Here is a 20619-nt window from a genome sequence, read left to right on the forward strand (position 1 = left end):
CAAAGAACCAAAAATTTAGATGAGGAGAAGAAAACTAAGAGAATGACAGAAAGAAAATCAGAATAATTATCTTAAGATTTAATAAAGAGTCTGTAGACATAACTCACTGGGAACACACTGGTTCAATCAACGTTGTATCCACTTAATTTCAATGAAATTACCATGAACCAATGTGGAATAGACATTGAATTGACGTCTCTGCCCAGTGGGTCTTTAATCTGTAAAATGCTTGTATTAATTGTTTTTATTAGGAACATGTGATTTGCCATAGTCTTACACAGTGATCATTTTCAAGGCTCTGAAAGTAAAGTAATAAAGGAACAATGTCCCAGCAGGTGTACCAGCTTCCTGATTGAATGTGATTGGATGTGACCTGAACACAGGTAGAACAGTACTAAGAAGAAACAAACGCACAGAAGGCAGCCACATGTGCAGGCAAGTATGCAGTCACCCACACACTCATACAATCAGAGACACACAACACAGAAACACACGTTTTAACTTCCCCTTTTAAACCTCTGATAATAACGCAGATATACATTTCCTAACTCTTCACACTGATGTCACACACATAAAATGACCCTATATGGCCATCAGTGGCTGGCCACAGAGTACAAGCCATTATGTGAATTCCTTATGAAAGATGCCACAAACAGGGGGCTTGCAAAGTATAACTTCCTGCTTGATGTTTATTGGACACATTCTATCAACTGTAGTGGACCACAGACAGAGATCAGAGAGGTACCTGGTGGAGAACACATCAGACCAACTACTTAACTATTTGTCAGTACAGTTAGAATCATACAGTAGATATTACCATTAGGAGTCAGTTAGAAAGGTAATCATACAGTTAGGTCAGATGGATGACTACATCAACAACCAGGTAACTGAAGAAAATGAGAACAGAGCAACGAGGAGAGTGAAGACTGAGACCCATCGCTCAGGTAAAATGCTGATAGCAAGTCTTAGTGGAAACAATATTATAATAGGATTTTACCTTTAAAAATATGTGCAGTACCAGTCAAAAGTTTGGACATACCTAGTCATTCAAGGGTTTTTCTTTATTTTACAATTTTTTTACATTGTAGAATAAAATTTAAGATATCAAAACTATTAAATAACACATGTAGTAACCAAAAAAGTGTTAAACAAATCAAAATATATTTTATATTTGAGGTTCAAATAGCCACCCTTTGCCTTGATGACAACTTTGCAAACTCTTTGCATTCTCTCAACCAGCTCTCAACTAGCTTCATGAGGTGCATTTCAATTAACACGTGTGCATTCTTAAAAGTTAATTTTTGAAGGGCTCTTTGTTTTCATGTACAATATATTCTTTCTCCACCTTTTGTCACAACAAAACTGATTGGCTCAAACGCATTAAGAAGGAAAGAAATTCCACAAATGAACTTTTAAGAAGGCACACTTGTTAATTGAAATGCATTCCAGGTGACTATGTCATGAAGCTGGTTGAGAGAATGCCAAGAGTGGGACTGACCATCCATGAGTTCAAAATGGTTGTTTTAACCATGTTTTGAGGCTACACAGTGTTTGTTTACAATTACAATGGAGTAAAAAAATGTATGTTGAACTAAGCTCATGAGACATTTATAAATTATAATCATTAAGAATCTATGGGTAAATATAAAATATTGATGTAGCAACTGCAGATTGACCCTTTAATGTAATGATGTGCTTCTAACGTGTTATACTGATACAGTAACTTCCTCTAAAGCAGCTGTTAGAAACAGTCCTCTCATTGCTGATTATGTCACACCCTCAAGTGTGTGCCCGTTTGTGTGTGCTTGCGTGTGTGGGGGGCATGTGTGTGTACGTGCTTGCTTGTTTGCTTGAATACATGACTGTATGTGTGTTCTCACATCAGTGTGTACCTCCTCAGGACCTGAGGATTCAGGGAGAAGACTCTACAGGATGGTTGCTGTGAGCTTTGGGATGCTGTGTTTTCTACAAGTCACTCTCAACATCTTCCTGAGACTTGTCTGTGAGTGTATTGTTTTCTAATCATTACACTATATCAGGTCCCAAATGCAGATAATCCACTTTGTACAGATGTCAATTCAATGTCTATTCCACGTTGGTTCAACATCATTTCATTGAAATGATGTCAAAACAACGTTATTTCAACCAATGGGGAGTGTTGTTATCTGTGTAATTAAGTCCCTCCTCTGTTAGACATGTTTAAGGAACTAGCAAACCACATTCAAGATATTCTGTCCACTTTTAGCAGACTGTCTAGACTCTTTGTTTTTAACGCCTGTCACTTACAGTTGCAGTAAGACATTTTATTTAGTCAGTAGCTACAGTGCATTCGGAAAGTGTTCAGACACCTTCCCTTTTTCCATATTTTGTTACGTTACAGCCTTATTCTAAAATTGATTAAATAAAAAAATTTCCTCATCAATCGACACACAATACCCCATAATGACAAAAGCGAAAACAGGTTTCTATAACTTTTTGCAAATGTATTAAAAATTAAAACAGAAATACCTTATTTACATAAGTATTCAGACCCATTGCTATGAGACTCGAAATTGAGCTCAGGTACATCCTGTTTCCATTGATCATCCTTGAGATGTTTTTACAACTTGATTGGAGTCCACCTGTGGTAAATTCAATTGATTGTACATTATTTGGAAAGGGACACACTTGTCTATATAAAGTCCCACAGTTGACAGTGCATGTCAGAGCAAAAACCAAGCCATGAGGTCGAAGGAATTGTCCGTAGAGCTCCGAGACAGGATTGTGTCGAGGCAAAGATATGGGGGAAGGGTACCAAAAATATTTCTACAGCATTGAAGGTCCCCAAGAACAAAGTGGCCTCCATCATTCTTAAATGGAAGAAGTTTGGAACCACCAAGACTCTTCCTAGAGCTGGCAGCCCGTCCAAACTGAGCAATAGGGGAGAAGGGCCTTGGTCATGGAGGTGACCAAGAACCCGATGGTCACTGACAGACCTCCAGAGTTCCTCTGTGGAGATGGGAGAACCTTCCAGGACAACCTTCTCTGCAGCAATCCACCAACCAGGCCTTTATGGTAGAGTGGCCAGATGGAAGCCACTCCACAGTAAAAGGCACATGACAGCCCGCTTGGAGTTTGCCAAAAGGCACCTAAAGGATGCTCAGATCATGAGAAACAAGATTCTCTGGTCTGATGAAACCAAGATTGAACTCCTTGACCTGAATGCCAAGCGTCACGTCTGGAGGATACCAGGCACCATCCCAACGGTGAAGCATGGTGGTGGCAGCATCATGCTGTGGGTTTTTCAGCAGCAGGGACTGGGAGACTAGTCAGGATCGAGGGAAAGATGAACGGAGAAAAGTACAGAGAGATCATTGATGAAAAAACCTGCTCCAGAGAGCGCTCAGGACCTCAGACTGGGGTGAAGGTCCACCTTTCAACAGAACAACAACCCTAAGCACACAGCCAAGACAATGCAGGAGTGGCTTCGGGACAAGCCAGAGCCCAGACTTGAACTCGATCAAACATCTCTGGAGAGACCTGATAATAGCTATGCAGTGACACTCCCCATCCAACCTGGCAGAGCTTGAGAGGATCTGCAGAGAAGAATGGGAGAAACTCCCCACATACAGGTGTGCCAAGCTTGTAAGCGTCATACCCAAGAAGACTCAAGGCTGTAATCGCTGCCAAAGATACTTCAACAAAGTACTGAGTAAAGGGTCTGAATACTTATGTAAATGTAAATATGCTAAAATTAATAACAAAACAAAAACTGCTTTTTCATTATGGGATATTGTGTGTAGATTTCTAAAATAGTGAAGGAGTCTAAATACTTTCCGAATGCACTATTATGTATCAATCCTTTCCAGATAACAGATGCATCAAAGACTGAAGAGAAGCATTTTTCTCTTTATAAAACCAATGCAGATGCAGAGAGAGACCAGCTACAGACCAGTTACAACAACCTGACTAAAGAGAGAGACAGGCTTCAGAAATTGCTTTGTGGTCAGTGAGCTGGTTATCATATTTTCCTTTATTATAATGTCAATCTGTTCATTGAGATCTAGTCCAGTGGATCATGGAAAATAAAATGTGATGTTTATTGTTCTGTATCATATTGTATCAGTGTTGTGTTGTGTTGTGTCATCAAACAGAGAAACCCTGTTGTTTTGATGGATGGAGGAAGTTTGACTGCAGTTGTTACTTCCTCTCTACTGAGGAGAAAACCTGGGAGGAGAGCAGACAGGACTGTGTAGACAGAGGAGCAGACCTGGTGATAATAAACAGAAGAGAGGAACAGGTGAGAGAGAGAGAGAGAGAGAGAGAGGGGGGGTGTAGATATGTGTGTGCAGGGGGGTAGTTATGATCAAACAGTGAGCTCCAAAAGTATTGGGACGGTGACAAATGTTTTGTTGTTTTGGCTCTGTACTCCAGCAGTTTGGATTTGAAGTGATACAATGACTATGAGGTTAAAGTGCAGACTGACAGCTTTCATTTTAGTGTAATTTCAACAAATATCGGGTGAACCGTTTAGAAATAAAAGTTATTTTTGTACCTAGTCCCCCATTTTATTGGGACTATTCACATATGTCTACTTAAGTTACAGACTCACAGATATCACACCCCCAAGATTCGCTAACCTCTCACCATTACAGTAACAGGAGAGGTTACCGTGTCTTGGGGGTATGATATTTGTTCATCTTTACCCTTCTCACTCATCATTATTCACAGTTCATTCAGCACTTTCCGTAATCATTAAGTGTTTAGAAACATATTCCACTCTTATTTACAATAAAGGTGACTGCAGAATGGCACAATACATTCTTTACCATTAATTTCTATTGGGCACAAAATCTTCTGAAACACAACCAAAACAAACAGGAAATGCATCCAACAAGTTTGTAGAGTCACACGCTTGATGTGGTCATTGCGTGCTAAGAATATGTGACCAAATACTAAACTTTGACTACTTTAATACACATATAATTGAATTTGTCACAATACTTTTGGTACACTAAAATGGGGGGACTATGTAAAAAAAAGGGCTGTAAATTCTAAACGGATCACCCGATGTGGATGAAAATTACAATGAAAGCTGTCAGCCTGCACTTTAACCTCATAGTCATTATCATGTATCAAAGTGCTGGAGTACAGAGACAAAACAAACCAAAATGTGTCAACACCTTTGGAGCTCCATGTATATATAGATATATCTTTCTCAACAACAGGAGTTTCTCTTCAATCTCAACAAGAGAGTCTGGATTGGTCTGACTGACAGAGAGACAGAGGGGACCTGGAAATGGGTGGATGGAACAACACTGACCACAGAGTAAGAGATTATAAATACTGTGACAATAAGGATCCAATATTCAGTTCATTCAACCTTTATCTATATAGGTTATTGACATTGATGGCAGAAGTCAACAAAATTGAATTTGAGCTGAAACGTTTTTGTATAATATTTAGGATTGTGATGTTCTAACTGTGATAGCTGACTGTTTTTAACCCTGTAGTTACTGGTATTAACCATGATATCTGACTGTTTTTAACCCTGTAGGTACTGGTATTAACCATGATATCTGACTGTTTTTAACCCTATAGGTACTGGTATTAACCATGATATCTGACTGTATTTAACCCTGTAGGTACTGGAATTAACCATGATATCTGATTGTTTTTAACCTTGTAGGTACTGGTATTAACCATGATATCTGACTGTTTTTAACCACGTAGGTACTGGTATTAACCATGATATCTGACTGTTGTTAACCCTGTAGGTACTGGTATTAACCATGATATCTGACTGTTTTTAACCCTGTAGGTACTGGTATTAACCAAGATATCTGACTGTATTTAACCCTATAGGTACTGGTATTAACCATGATATCTGACTGTTTTTAACCCTGTAGGTACTGGTATTAACCATGATATCTGACTGTTTCTAACCCTGTAGGTACTGGTATTAACCATGATATCTGACTGTTTTAACCCTGTAGGTACTGGTATTAACCATGATATCTGACTGTTTCTAACCCTGTAGGTACTGGTATTAACCATGATATCTGACTGTTATTAACCCGTAGGTACTGGTATTAACCATGATATCTGACTGTTTTAACCCTGTAGGTACTGGTATTAACCATGATTTCTGACTGTTATTAACCCTGTAGGTACTGGTATTAACCATGATATCTGACTGTTTTTAACCCTGTAGGTACTGGTATTAACCATGATATCTGACTGTTTTTAACCCTGTAGGTACTGGTATTAACCATGATATCTGACTGTTTTAACCCTGTAGGTACTGGTATTAACCATGATATCTGACTGTTTTTAACCCTGTAGGTACTGGTATTAACCATGATATCTGACTGTTTTAACCCTGTAGGTACTGGTATTAACCATGATATCTGACTGTTTTAACCCTGTAGGTACTGGTATTAACCATGATATCTGACTGTTTTAACCCTGTAGGTACTGGTATTAACCATGATATCTGACTGTTGTTAACCCTGTAGGTACTGGTATTATCCATGATATCTGACTGTTTTTAACCCTATAGGTACTGGTATTAACCATGATATATGACTGTTGTTAACCCTGTAGGTACTGGTATTAACCATGATATCTGACTGTTTTTAACCCTATAGGTACTGGTATTAACCATGATATATGACTGTTGTTAACCCTGTAGGTACTGGTATTAACCATGATATCTGACTGTTGTTAACCCTGTAGGTACTGGTATTAACCATGATATCTGACTGTTTTTAACCCTGTAGGTACTGGTATTAACCATGCTATCTGACTGTTGTTAACCCTGTAGATACTGGTATTAACCATGATATCTGACTGTTTTTAACCCTGTAGGTACTGGTATTAACTATGATATCTGACTGTTTTTAACCCTGTAGGGACTGGTATTAACCATGATATCTGACTGTTGTTAACCCTGTAGGTACTGGTATTAACCATGATATCTGACTGTTTTTAACCCTGTAGGTACTGGTATTAACTATGATATCTGACTGTTTTTTAACCCTGTAGGGACTGGTATTAACCATGATATCTGACTGTTGTTAACCCTGTAGGGACTGGTATTAACCATGATATCTGACTGTTGTTAACCCTGTAGGTACTGGTATTAACTATGATATCTGACTGTTTTTAACCCTGTAGGGACTGGTATTAACCATGATATCTGACTGTTGTTAACCCTGTAGGTACTGGTATTAACCATGATATCTTACGGTTTCTAACCCTGTAGGTACTGGTATTAACCATGATATCTGACTGTTGTTAACCCTGTAGGTACTGGTATTAACCATGATATCTGACTGTTGTTAACCCTGTAGGTACTGGTATTAACCATGATATCTGACTGTTTTTAACCCTGTAGGTACTGGTATTAACCATGATATCTGACTGTTTTAACCCTGTAGGTACTGGTATTAACCATGATATCTGACTGTTTTAACCCTGTAGGTACTGGTATTAACCATGATATCTGACTGTTTTAACCCTGTAGGTACTGGTATTAACCATGATATCTGACTGTTTCTAACCCTGTAGGTACTGGTATTAACCATGATATCTGACTGTTATTAACCCGTAGGTACTGGTATTAACCATGATATCTGACTGTTTCTAACCCTGTAGGTACTGGTATTAACCATGATATCTGACTGTTATTAACCCGTAGGTACTGGTATTAACCATGATATCTGACTGTTATTAACCCTGTAGGTACTGGTATTAACCATGATATCTGACTGTTGTTAACCCTGTAGGTACTGGTATTAACCATGATATCTGACTGTTGTTAACCCTGTAGGTACTGGTATTAACCATGATATCTGACTGTTGTTAACCCTGTAGGTACTGGTATTAACCATGATATCTGACTGTTTTTAACCCTGTAGGTACTGGTATTAACCATGATATCTGACTGTTTTAACCCTGTAGGTACTGGTATTAACCATGATATCTGACTGTTTTAACCCTGTAGGTACTGGTATTAACCATGATATCTGACTGTTTTTAACCCTGTAGGTACTGGTATTAACCATGATAACTGACTGTTTCTAACCCTGTAGGTACTGGTATTAACCATGATATCTGAGTGTTATTAACCCGTAGGTACTGGTATTAACCATGATATCTGACTGTTTTTAACCCTATAGGTACTGGTATTAACCATGATATCTGACTGTTTTTAACCCTGTAGGTACTGGTATTAACCATGATATATGACTGTTGTTAACCCTGTAGGTACTGGTATTAACCATGATATCTGACTGTTTTTAACCCTGTAGGTACTGGTATTAACCATGATATCTGACTGTTGCTTAACCCTGTAGGTACTGGTATTAACCATGATATCTGACTGTTTTTAACCCTATAGGTACTGGTATTAACCATGATATATGACTGTTGTTAACCCTGTAGGTACTGGTATTAACCATGATATCTGACTGTTGTTAACCCTGTAGGTACTGGTATTAACCATGATATCTGACTGTTTTTAACCCTGCAGGTACTGGTATTAACCATGCTATCTGACTGTTGTTAACCCTGTAGATACTGGTATTAACCATGATATCTGACTGTTTTTAACCCTGTAGGTACTGGTATTAACTATGATATCTGACTGTTTTTAACCCTGCAGGGACTGGTATTAACCATGCTATCTGACTGTTGTTAACCCTGTAGATACTGGTATTAACCATGATATCTGACTGTTTTTAACCCTGTAGGTACTGGTATTAACCATGATATCTGACTGTTGTTAACCCTGTAGGTACTGGTATTAACCATGATATCTGACTGTTATTAACCGTGTAGGTACTGGTATTAACTATGATATCTGACTGTTTTTAACCCTGTAGGTACTGGTATTAACCATGATATCTGACTGTTATTAACCCGTAGGTACTGGTATTAACCATGATATCTGACTGTTATTAACCCTGTAGGTACTGGTATTAACTATGATATCTGACTGTTTTTAACCCTGTAGGTACTGGTATTAACCATGCTATCTGACTGTTGTTAACCCTGTAGATACTGGTATTAACCATGATATCTGACTGTTTTTAACCCTGTAGGTACTGGTATTAACCATGATATCTGACTGTTGTTAACCCTGTAGGTACTGGTATTAACCATGATATCTGACTGTTGTTAACCCTGTAGGTACTGGTATTAACCATGATATCTGACTGTTTTTAACCCTGTAGGTACTGGTATGACCAACAACCTAATAATTCAGGTCCTACTGGGGAGGACTGTGCTGAGATAAACAACGATCAGCGTCCTCTAAAGGCCTGGAATGACTTGTCATGTAACAGGAGACTCAACTGGATTTGTGAGAAAGTGGTTTAACATCACCATGACAACATATTTAATCAATTTTAGAATCAGGCTGTAACATAACAAAATGTGGAAAAAGTCAAGGGGTCTGAATACTTTCCGAATTTGCTGAATATTCATATAGATCACTCAATAGCCATTGTCAATGTTAAGATTTATAGTTCACTATGTAGCATTGCATGTAGGCTATACATAAATCTCTCTCTCTCTCTCTCTCTCTCTCGCGTCTCTCTCTCTCTCTCTCTCTCTCTCTCTCTCTCTCTCTCTCTCCTCTCTCTCTCTCTCTCTCTCTCTCTCTCTCTCTCTCTCTCTCTCTCTCTCTCTCTCTCTCTCTCTCTCTCTCTATCTATCTATCCAAGTACGTTGAGTAGTGATGTTGATGGTTGGATACAGTACTGAATGGTTAAGTGATGACGTCTAGTAGTTATCATGTTGGTAATCATGCTGAATGCTTAAGTGTGTACACGGAATGTAATTACTATAATTTTTTTATTAAAAGCGTGTTTTCATTCAACTATTCACAGATATCGCCTTTATACAAACGTACATATTAATAAAAAAATCAACAATGTAATTTAACAAGGTCTACCAGCCTGAATGTGATTAGATACTGATAATAGTGTGATCTGCAGTTGGACACAGACAGAGGGCAGAACAGTACTGAGAGGGACACACACACTGCATGCCACACGCAGGCACACACTCACACTACGCATGACACACACACACACACAGGTACATTTCCCATGTTAAACCTCTGATAAAGATGCAGACATATATTTCCCCCAGCACCTCTGAACAACTCCTCACACTGATGTCACACACAGACAGCATACATAGAAAAAAGGCCCCTATGGCCATGATGGCCGGTACAGAGTACAAGCCATAACGTGACCTCCTTATGAAGGCTGGGATGTCAAAGCCTCAGTAATGTTTATGATCTATGTACAAATTCACTTACTCCAATCTATTATCTGCTAAAATATATGATAAGTTCAATTATATCTTGAATAATTTAAAACGGATGGGAAACAAACATATTTCCATTAGAAGATAAAGTGGGGGGAGTCATGTGGGGGCCAGTGACGTGTTGATTTGACAGTTTCCCTTTCACTGTGATTGACAGTTAAAAAAATAGTGTCACTACCACAAATCACACAGATGCTGGTCAGCGCAGGGAGAAGACACAGGTACAGACCTACATTAGAGTTGAAGTTAGAAGTAGAAGTTACTGTATTTGACCACAAGTGTGTTAAGATGTCAGAAGGATTCTATGAAAACTCGGATGGATTTGTAAACTATGAGCCTGATGCAATGAAGAACACGGACATTGATGGCCAATTATATGCCAACATAGGAGCCTTCAAGCCCAGTCCAAGAGATGGAGTTGTTGCTTAGGTAGGATTGCACCACACACACACACACACACACACACACACACACACACACACACACACACACACACACACACACACACACACACACACACACAAATTACACATGAAAAACACATTAAACAGGTGAGATTATCCTGCAGTACTATACCTGTATTTGTATAGTTTGAATCCAGTTGGTACTTCCCTGTCTCCTGAGACTAAAACCTGGAAGGAGAGCAGAGAGGACTGTCTGGAGAGGAGGCAGACCTGGTGATCATAAACAGCTATGCAGAACAGGTCAGAGAGAGAAAGAGAGAGATGAGTGTGCAGGGGGTAGATGTGATCAAACATATATGTCTATATATTTATCTTTCTCAACCTCAAGACGAGAGTCTGGATTGGTCTGACTGACTCTGTTACTGAGGGGACCTGGAAATGGGTGGACGGCACACCACTGACCACAGGGTGAGAGATTATAATTATTCTGTCAATAAGGCTCCATTCAACCTTTATCTATACAGGTTACTGTCATTGATGGCAGCAGTCAACAAAGTTAACTTTCTGCTGAAAAAATATTTACGATTGTGATGTTGTAACTGTAATGTCTGACGGTTTTTAACCCTGTACTGGTATTAACCATAATATCTTACTGCTGTTAACCTTGTAGGTACTGGTATTAACCATGATATCTGACTGTTTTTAACCTTGTAGGTACTGGTATTAACCATGATATCTGACTGTTTCTAACCCTGTAGGTACTGGTATTAACCATGATATCTGACTGTTGTTAACCCTGTAGGTACTGGTATTAACCATGATATCTGACTGTTTTTAACCCTGTAGGTACTAGTATTAACCATGATATCTGACTGTTTCTAACCCTGTAGGTACTGGTATTAACCATGATATCTGACTGTTTCTAACCCTGTAGGTACTGGTATTAACCATGATATCTGACTGTTTCTAACCCTGTAGGTACTGGTATTATCCATGATATCTGACTGTTTCTAACCCTGTAGGTACTGGTATGACCCACAGCCTGATAACGCAGGTCCTACTGGAGATGAAAATGGTGAGGAGGACTGTGTTGAGATACGTGAAGATCAGAGTCTTCTGAAGGCATGGAATGACTTGTCATGTGACTGGAAACTCATCTGGATTTGTGAGAAAGTGGTTTAACATCACCACATACTGTAACACATACAGTTGCCCACAGTGGACAAACATTCTCAACAGTTCGAAACCTTACATACAGTGTATAGGAGTTCACTGCATCACCAATTAATTAGTGTAGCAGAGATATCAAAGGGTATTAAAGCATGTTACTTAATCATTTTTGACAGTCAGTCTTTGTTGTCAAGTTACATATGAGCACAATATCAAATGCTCATATTTGTTCACCTACAGTGGGGGAAAAAAAGTATTTAGTCAGCCACCAATTGTGCAAGTTCTCCCACTAAAAAGATGAGAGAGGCCTGTAATTTTCATCATAGGTACACGTCAACTATGACAGACAAAATGAGGAAAAAAAATCCAGAAAGTCACATTGTAGGATTTTTAATGAATTTATTGGCATATGATGGTGGAAAATAGGTATTTGGCCAATAACAAAAGTTTCTCAATACTTTGTTATATACCCTTTGTTGGCAATGACACAGGTCAAACGTTTTCTGTAAGTCTTCACAAGGTTTTCACACACTGTTGCTGGTATTTTGGCCCATTCCTCCATGCAGATCTCCTCTAGAGCAGTGATGTTTTGGGGCTGTCGCTGGGCAACACAGACTTTCAACTCCCTCCAAAGATTTTCTATGGGGTTGAGATCTGGAGACTGGCTAGGCCACTCCAGGACCTGGAAATGCTTCTTACGAAGCCACTCCTTCGTTGCCCGGGCGGTGTGTTTGGGATCATTGTCATGCTGAAAGACCCAGCCACGTTTCATCTTCAATGCCCTTGCTGATGGAAGGGGGTTTCACTCAAAATCTCCACGATACATGGCCCCCATTCATTCTTTCCTTTACGGATCAGTCGTCCTGGTCCCTTTGCAGAAAAACAGCCCCAAAGCATGATGTTTCCAACCCCATGCTTCACAGTAGGTATGGTGTTCTTTGGATGCAACTCAGCATTCTTTGTCCTCCAAACATGACGAGTTGAGTTTTTACCAAAAAGTTATATTTTGGTTTCATCTGACCATATGACATTCTCCCCAATCCTCTTCTGGATCATCCAAATGCACTTCAGACGGGCCTGGACATGTACTGGCTTAAGCAGGGAGACACGTCTCGCACTGCAGGATTTGAGTCCCTGGCAGCGTAGTGTGTTACTGATGGTTGGCTTTGTTACTTTGGTCCCAGCTCTCTGCAGGTCATTCACTAGGTCCCCCGTGTGGTTCTGGGATTTTTGCTCACCGTTCTTGTGATCATTTTTTGACCCCACGGGGGTGAGATCTTGCGTGGAGCCCCAGATCGAGGAGCTTATCAGTGGTCTTGTATGTCTTCCATTTCCTAATAATTGCTCCCACAGTTGATTTCTTCAAACCAAGCTGCTTACCTATTGCAGATTCAGTCTTCCCAGCCTGGTGCAGGTCTACAATTTTGTTTTGGTGTCCTTTGACAGCTCTTTGGTCTTGGCCATTGTGAAGTTTGGAGTGTGACTGTTTGAGGTTGTGGACAGGTGTCGTTATACTGATAACAAGTTCAAACAGGTGCCATTAATACAGGTAACGAGTGGAGGACAGAGGAGCCTCTTAAATAGGAAGTTACAGGTCTGTGAGAGCCAGAAATCTTGCTTGTTTGTAGGTGACCAAATACTTATTTTCCACCATAATTTGCAAATAAATTCATTAAAAATCCTACAATGGGGTTTTTCTGGATTTTTCCTCAATTTGTCTGTCATAGTTGGCGTGTACTATGATGAAAATTACCAGGCCTCTCTCATCTTTTTAAGTGGGAGAACTTGCAATTGGTGGCTGACTAAATACTTTTTTTCCCCCACTGTATATGGGTCCTGAAAGAGGAAGTGATGTCATGAACCCTCCAGTCCTGAGTCTGTTCCTGCCTGTGTTGCCGTTTTCTGCTCGGTATCTCCTGTTTCCTGTAGGTGCCTGAACGCACCCTGTCCGGTTGCGGGCGGCGTTGCTAGGCGGGTGTTCGAACCGCACCTGCTTCTCATCAGCCTCGGCACACTTGGTCCTGATCATCACCCCTTCTTAAGCTCTGACCTGACATCCATTCCCTGCCGGATCATTAGCCATTAACATTAGCCATTCTCCCGGAACCTTCACCCAACCCCTGCCGTGCCATCATTTAATCTGCCACTTCACCTCCATCTACTCATCTCCGCCACCCGCTCCGTCTCCTGGATTATTCTGCATCCTTTGAATCTGTAAATAAACCCTCACCTTCGTTCAACTCACCGTGTCCTGGTCTGCTTCTGGGTTCTGTCTTAGAGAACCGTGACAAGTGAAGTGAATCTTTTCAACCAATCAGGTTCATTAAGAGAGAGGATAGCCCTGGTGGTTACTGTTGTCATCTCATCTTCACTGGTTAAACCTACCCATCCTGAACATCTACTTGGAGCAGTTTGTAGTGTCACATCTATTGTATGGACATTATAATGACCCATGTCTGTAGTCCTGGACCTCCTGAACATGTTGGCGTATATTGGGAGTAAACAGAGGGCCCAAATCAGCAGAAAGGTAAAAGGAAGGGGGAGTTCTGGAAACTCCCTGAATTATCCTGGGGCTGTTACATATGATATTTAATATACAGGAAAAAATTAAGAGACCACTGCAAAATTATCAGTTTCTCTGGTTTTACTATTTATAGGTATGTGTTTGGGTAAAAATAACATTTTAGTTTATTCTATAAAGTACTGACAACATTTCTCCCCAAATTCCAGATATAAATATTGTCATTTTAGAGCATTTATTTGCAGAAAATGACAACTGGTAAAAATAACAAAAAAAGATGCAGTGTTGTCAGACCTCGAATAATGCAAAGAAAATAAGTTCATGTTCATTTTTAAACAACACAATACTAATGTTTTAACTTAGGAAGAGTTCAGAAATCAATATTTGATGGAATAACCCTGATTTTCAATCACAGCTTTCATGCGTCTTGGCATGCTCTCCACTAGTCTTTCACATTGATGTTGGGTGACTTTATGCCACTCCTGGCGCAAAAATTAAAGCAGTTCGGCTTTGTTTGATGGCTTGTGACCATCCATCTTCCTCTTGATCACATTCCAGAAGTTTTCAATGTGGTTCAGGTCTGGAGATTGGGCTGGCCATGACAGGGTTTTGATCTGGTGGTCCTCCATCCACACCTTGATTGACCTGGCTGTGTGGCATGGCACATTGTCCTGCTGGAAAAAACAATCCTCAGAGTTGGGGAACAATGTCAGAGCAAAAGGAAACAAGTTTTCTTCCAGGACAACCTTGTACGTGGCTTGATTCATGCGTCCTTCACAAAGACAAATCTGCCCGATTCCAGCCTTGCTGAAGCACCCGCAGATCATCACCAATCCTCCACCAAATTTCACAGTGGAGTGGAGACACTGTGGCTTGTAGGCCTCTCCATGTCTCCGTCTAACCATTAGACGACCAGGTGTTGGGCAAAGCTGAAAATTGGACTCATCAGAGAAGATGACCTTATTCCAAGTCCTCTACGGTCCAATCCTTATGGTCTTTTGCAAACCTCAGCCTGGCTCTTCTTTGCTTCTCATTGATGAAGGGCTTTTTCTAGCTTTGAACAACTTCAGCCCTGCCCCTAGGAGCCTGTTTGAACCATCCTCGCCGTGCACTTCACCCCAGCTGCCGTTTGCCATTCTTTTTGTAGGTCACTTGATGTCATCTCACGGTTGTTGAGTGACATTCGAATGAGTTGGCGGTCATCCCGGTCAGTAGAGAGTCGTTTTCGCCCTCTGCCAGTCTGTAACTTTGTTGTCCCCAATGTCTGCTGCTTGACCTTGTTCTTATAAACTGCCATCTTTGAAATTTTAAGGATGGAAGCACTGTATCCCTCGTTAAATAAGATTTGGTTCAGGTGATCACCTAATCAGTACCTAATTCAGTAGAATGAGGTGTGCCTGTGTTGGAAATCAACAGACACTGGAATGGAATGGCTGTCATACATGTAGAGATGCTGATTTAAGAAAAATTAGCAGTGGTCTCTTAATTTTTTCCAGAGCTGTATGTTAACAACTAGCATTTTTTTTATGCTTGCCCTCTATTATCTATATCTTCCTGGTATGATAGTGTCCTGTCCATCATCACAAATAGCAAGTCCCATTCCCTGGACAGGAGGACTGTGTTGAGATATACTCTGGACAAGATGACCATGTAGAGACATGGAATGATTTATATTGTGCCGTAGAAAATGGTTTAAAAATAGCCACTGTAACAATCTCTCACACGCACACATGCACACAAGTATACAAACTTGTTCTATTTTTTGTATTAGCATAGACACAACTACCCGTGTCATTTTGTTGATACTGCCTTAGAGTTAACACCTACAGCAGTCACACAGACAGAGATACACAGATGACTGAGACAGAGATATCACTAGAAGCAGAGATTTAACGTATAGAGGGGTTGCAGTTGATGAACGATGCCTCCTTGCGGCCATGTTGGAAGACCACCATATTACAGTTTTTTACGATTGCTTACACACTAAAATTTAACTTTTCCCACAATTAGCAAAACCTTACACTCAAGGAGCAAAACACAAGGCTATATTTGCACAACTGTAAGCACATTGTCAGCTTCACACTATTGGCAAAACATTACACACAGTGATTTGCAAAACACTAAACACACTTGTATACATCAGACACAGAAGTATATCATGATGTCACTTCCTTGCAATTCCAAAGCACTGACTGTCAAATTACCACACCTATGAGCCAATCTGTTAAACACAGCCATCAGGTGCACAAACACATGATTGCTAAATTGTAGACACACCAATCAGGTTTAAGCACTATAAAAATGCAGCAGGTAGGTTCACCTGCCTTCAACCAAAATGGAAGGAGTCAGAAGAAGAGTGAGGGTGAGAGGAGGAGTACACAGAGGAGGAGAAGGAGGTAGAGGAAGAGGCAGAGGCCGAGCCAGAGGTCGAGGAAGACCTGAAGCAGGAGGAGAACGTGCACAAAGAAGAAGAGGACCAAACTTATCAAATGACATCCGTGCAACACTAGTGGACCATGTTGTGAACCACGGATTGAGCTGAGGGAGGCTGGACTGAGAGTTCAGCCAAATCTTAGCAGATATACAGTGGCATCTGTCATAAGGACTTTTCGAGCAGGAAAACAGGTGAAAGAAGATCTGTCTGCAGTTACAGTAATCAGCAGCTAATTGTATGCACCATATCAGCACTTGTGATACCCCTTCTTGTGACATTGTACAGTAAGTTACATGTATTATTCTCTACATAGGATTGAGGGTCGGGAACGACAAGGAGGAAGGGGGCCCATATTCACGCAAGAACAAGAGAGAGATAATAAACATGGTTTTGGCCAATAATGCTATCAGGCTCAGAGAACTACAAGCCAACATTATCGGTGACCAGGCCATTTTCAATAATGTCCATCAGGTCTCTCAGTCAACACTGGCACGCATCCTGAAAAAACATCAGGTTCAAATGAAACAACTTTATCGAGTGCCTTTTGAGCGGAATTCAGAGAGGGTCAAACGGCTGCGGCATGAGTATGTGGAGGTTTGTATTGTTCACTTTAGCACTGTGATGTTGCATACTGCACACATGACTTTTTTACATTGACTGTATACTAGACCTATCCTGAACTACACAATCTTGTCTTTCACTGTATTTCAGAGAGTTTTGCAGATGGATGCTGATGAAATCCTGCATGAATTCATATATATTGATGAGGCAGGGTTCAACCTCACAAAAGCAAGAAGGAGAGGCAGAAATATAATTGGCCACAGGGCTATAATCAATGTCCCAGGGCAACGTGGGGTAACATCACCCTTTGCGCTGCCATTTCACAGCATGGGGTTCTCCTTCGTCATGCCAAAATGGGCCCTTACAACACACCTCACATTCTCACATTTTTGGACCGATTGCACCACATCGTCACAGCAGGTAATGAAATGCACCAGATGCAATACACTGTCATCTGGGACAATGTGTCATTCCACCGCTCTGCTTTGGTCCAGAACTGGTTTCAACACCATCCACAGTTGACAGTACTATACCTTCCACCATACTCTCCGTTTCTAAACCCTATCGAAGAGTTTTTCTCTGCATGGCGGTGGAAGGTTTATGATCTCCAGCCCCAGGCTCAGGTACCCCTCATTCAGGCCATGGAGGATGCCTGTGACCAAGTCCACGCCGCAGCTGTGCAAGGATGGATTCGACATTCAAGACGGTTCTTCCCGCGTTGTCTTGCTAATGAGGATATTACTTGTGATGTTGATGGAATTCTCTGGCCAGATCCAGCTAGGCGAAGAGATAATGTATAGTATGTTACAGTTTTTTCCAACTGCTTACACACAAAATCTTTTCATGTCACACGGTTTTGAAACCTCTCACTCAAAGTGCAAAACTACACACCAAATCTCCAAAACCATAAGCTATTTCTCAGCCTTTGACTCAGTTGTCAATTGCATAAAACACTTTTTCAAAACACTACACACAATTCTCTACCTAAAACACAAAAATCTAACAGGAAGTGACTTGCTTTCCTTTTTCAAACACAACCAATCAAAATGCTACACTTATTCACCAGGTCACACACACACTCCTCACATGTGCAAACACTAATTGCTTAACTGATCACTAACCAATCACTGCTTTACTGTAGTATAGGCCTATAAATAGGTCAAAGGTCAGATTACCTATTTTGAACAATGGATGCCAACAATGGACAGAGAGCAAGAGGAGTGAGAGGAAGAGGAAGAGGGAAGAGGATGACGGCAGAAGAAGAGAAGGAAGGAGAGCCATCTCTGATGAGATTAGGGCAACACTTGTTGATCATGTGATCAACCACGGTTTGACCATGAGAGAGGCTGGACTGAGAGTCCAGCCCAACTTCGGAGTCGATTTACAGTGGCGTCCATAATTCGAACCTTCAGAAATGAGAACAGGTATGCAACTATCTAATGACTATTTTAGCATTACAGCAATGTACTGTAAAATACGTATGACTGCATAGTATTGCATAAACATTTGTAACTCTAAGCCATCCATTTACTGCACTGCATTGAATGAATGAGGTTGGTTATCATGCTGTACTACATTTTTGTGTACATTGTTTACAGTTCCTATGCTGAACACATACTGTGTTTGAATTCTGTACAGAGTGGAAAGGCAAAGACATCATGGAGGACGAGGACGCTTGTTTACAGATGTACAAGAGACTGCAATTATAAATATGGTTTTGGCCAACAATGCAATTAGGATTCGAGAGATAAGAGAGCATATCTTGAATAATGACACCATATTTAACAACATCAATGCTGTAAGCCTGTCGACCATACAACGCATCTCCAACGGCACCAAGTGACGATGAAACAACTTTACAAGGTGCCATTTGACAGAAACTCTGACAGAGTCAAGAATTCTGCGCATGACTTTGTAGAGGTATGTATGCAACACTACTTCCAGTACTTCAGACATACCATATTTACTCATCTGTATATCCTTTTGTCTGTTACAGAGAGTATTGGAGATGGATGCCCATGTAATTCGCCATGAATTTATTTATGTGGATGAGGTTGGCTTAACCTCACCAAAACCAGGCGCCGTGGAAGAAATGTAATAGGACAGAGGGCAATTACCAATGTCCCTGGACAGCGTGGGGTAATATAACTATGTGTGCTGCCATCACTCAAAACGGGGTCCTCCATCACAATGCCACACTGGGTCCGTACAACACCGGCCATATGCTCACTTTTCTGGATGCAATTTACACAATGCTTGTCCCTGATCCAGATCAGGAGCCTGCTAGATTTGTGGTTATATGGGACAATGTTAGTTTTCACCGGGCTGTTCTGGTCCAAAACTGGTTTGCCACCCATCCACAATTTGTAGTTTTGTACCTACCCCCATATTCACCTTTTCTAAATCCCATAGAGGAATTCTTCTCAGCCTGGCGCTGGAAAGTGTATGATCGCCAACCCCTATGCCCGCATGCCGCTACTCCAGGCAATGGAGGACGCATGTGGGGACATAGAGGTTTCCTCTGTCCAAGGTTGGATACGCCATGCTAGGAGATACTTCCCTCGATGTTTGGCAAGAGAAAACGTATCTTGTGATGTGGACGCAGTATTGTGGCCAGACCCAGCCCGGAGAAGAGATGAAGCGTAGCTTAGCACTGGTGACTGCCTCCTCCCCCCTACCATTTCCTGGACTGCCCCCGGGACCCCACACACAATTGTGTTCTTTACTGTATTCTAAAGAATATACTTTTGGTTTACATATGTTTATGGTTTTGTTGTATGCTACTGTATACAACAGTAATGTTTGGCCTAATAAATATTTTCTGTTTCTAAATTGCATTGGTGTTTACAGTGTACTTGTTACCCCTCTCAGCAGATTACTTTCACTGTAGAACATTGTATTGAAATGTATATATAAGCCTATGAAAGACCAAAGAGCTTTACACTTAGAACAACAGTGTTTACATGGTATATCCAAAAATTCACTATTATGAAAGAAGTGTTTGCCATTTGATGCAAATGCTTCATTCTGACATGTGTTTATGGCATTTTGAATGCAGTGTTACATTTTGAAGGAGATGTGAGGCATTTTGCATTTTGTGTGTGCAGTTTTGGGAATTGTGTGTAGAGTTTTGAAAAAAAGGAGACATAGTTTTGAAAACGTGTGTAAGCAGTTGGAAAAAACTGTAACTGTAGTATTTTCTGTACAAT

The 20619-nt window shown here is 40.6% G+C and overlaps 1 protein-coding gene across 1 annotated transcript; it reads left to right on the top strand.

Moving 5' to 3' along the window:
- The first annotated feature begins 688 nt into the window (after window positions 1-688).
- Window positions 689-9561, top strand: LOC121562116 (C-type lectin domain family 4 member E-like). Its single transcript, XM_045214800.1, has 6 exons — window positions 689-944; window positions 1901-2002; window positions 3907-3984; window positions 4134-4279; window positions 5208-5308; window positions 9219-9561. Exons 1-6 carry the CDS (start codon window positions 860-862, stop codon window positions 9361-9363), a joined length of 657 nt encoding a protein of 218 aa, XP_045070735.1. The 5' UTR covers window positions 689-859; the 3' UTR covers window positions 9364-9561.
- The last annotated feature ends 11058 nt before the right edge of the window (window positions 9562-20619 follow it).

This window comes from Coregonus clupeaformis, unplaced genomic scaffold, assembly GCF_020615455.1.
Source record: "Coregonus clupeaformis isolate EN_2021a unplaced genomic scaffold, ASM2061545v1 scaf0315, whole genome shotgun sequence".
In the NCBI taxonomy this organism is placed as follows: domain Eukaryota; kingdom Metazoa; phylum Chordata; class Actinopteri; order Salmoniformes; family Salmonidae; genus Coregonus; species Coregonus clupeaformis.

Bases quoted from the DNA above. Each gene is read 5' to 3' on its own strand.
- LOC121562116 (XM_045214800.1), top strand. From the start codon at position 860: ATGGATGACTACATCAACAACCAGGTAACTGAAGAAAATGAGAACAGA. The intron at 3,985-4,133 runs GTCAGTGAGCTG...GTCATCAAACAG, and splicing joins GCTTCAGAAATTGCTTTGTG to AGAAACCCTGTTGTTTTGAT. The intron at 5,309-9,218 runs GTAAGAGATTAT...TTAACCCTGTAG, and splicing joins GGAACAACACTGACCACAGA to GTACTGGTATGACCAACAAC.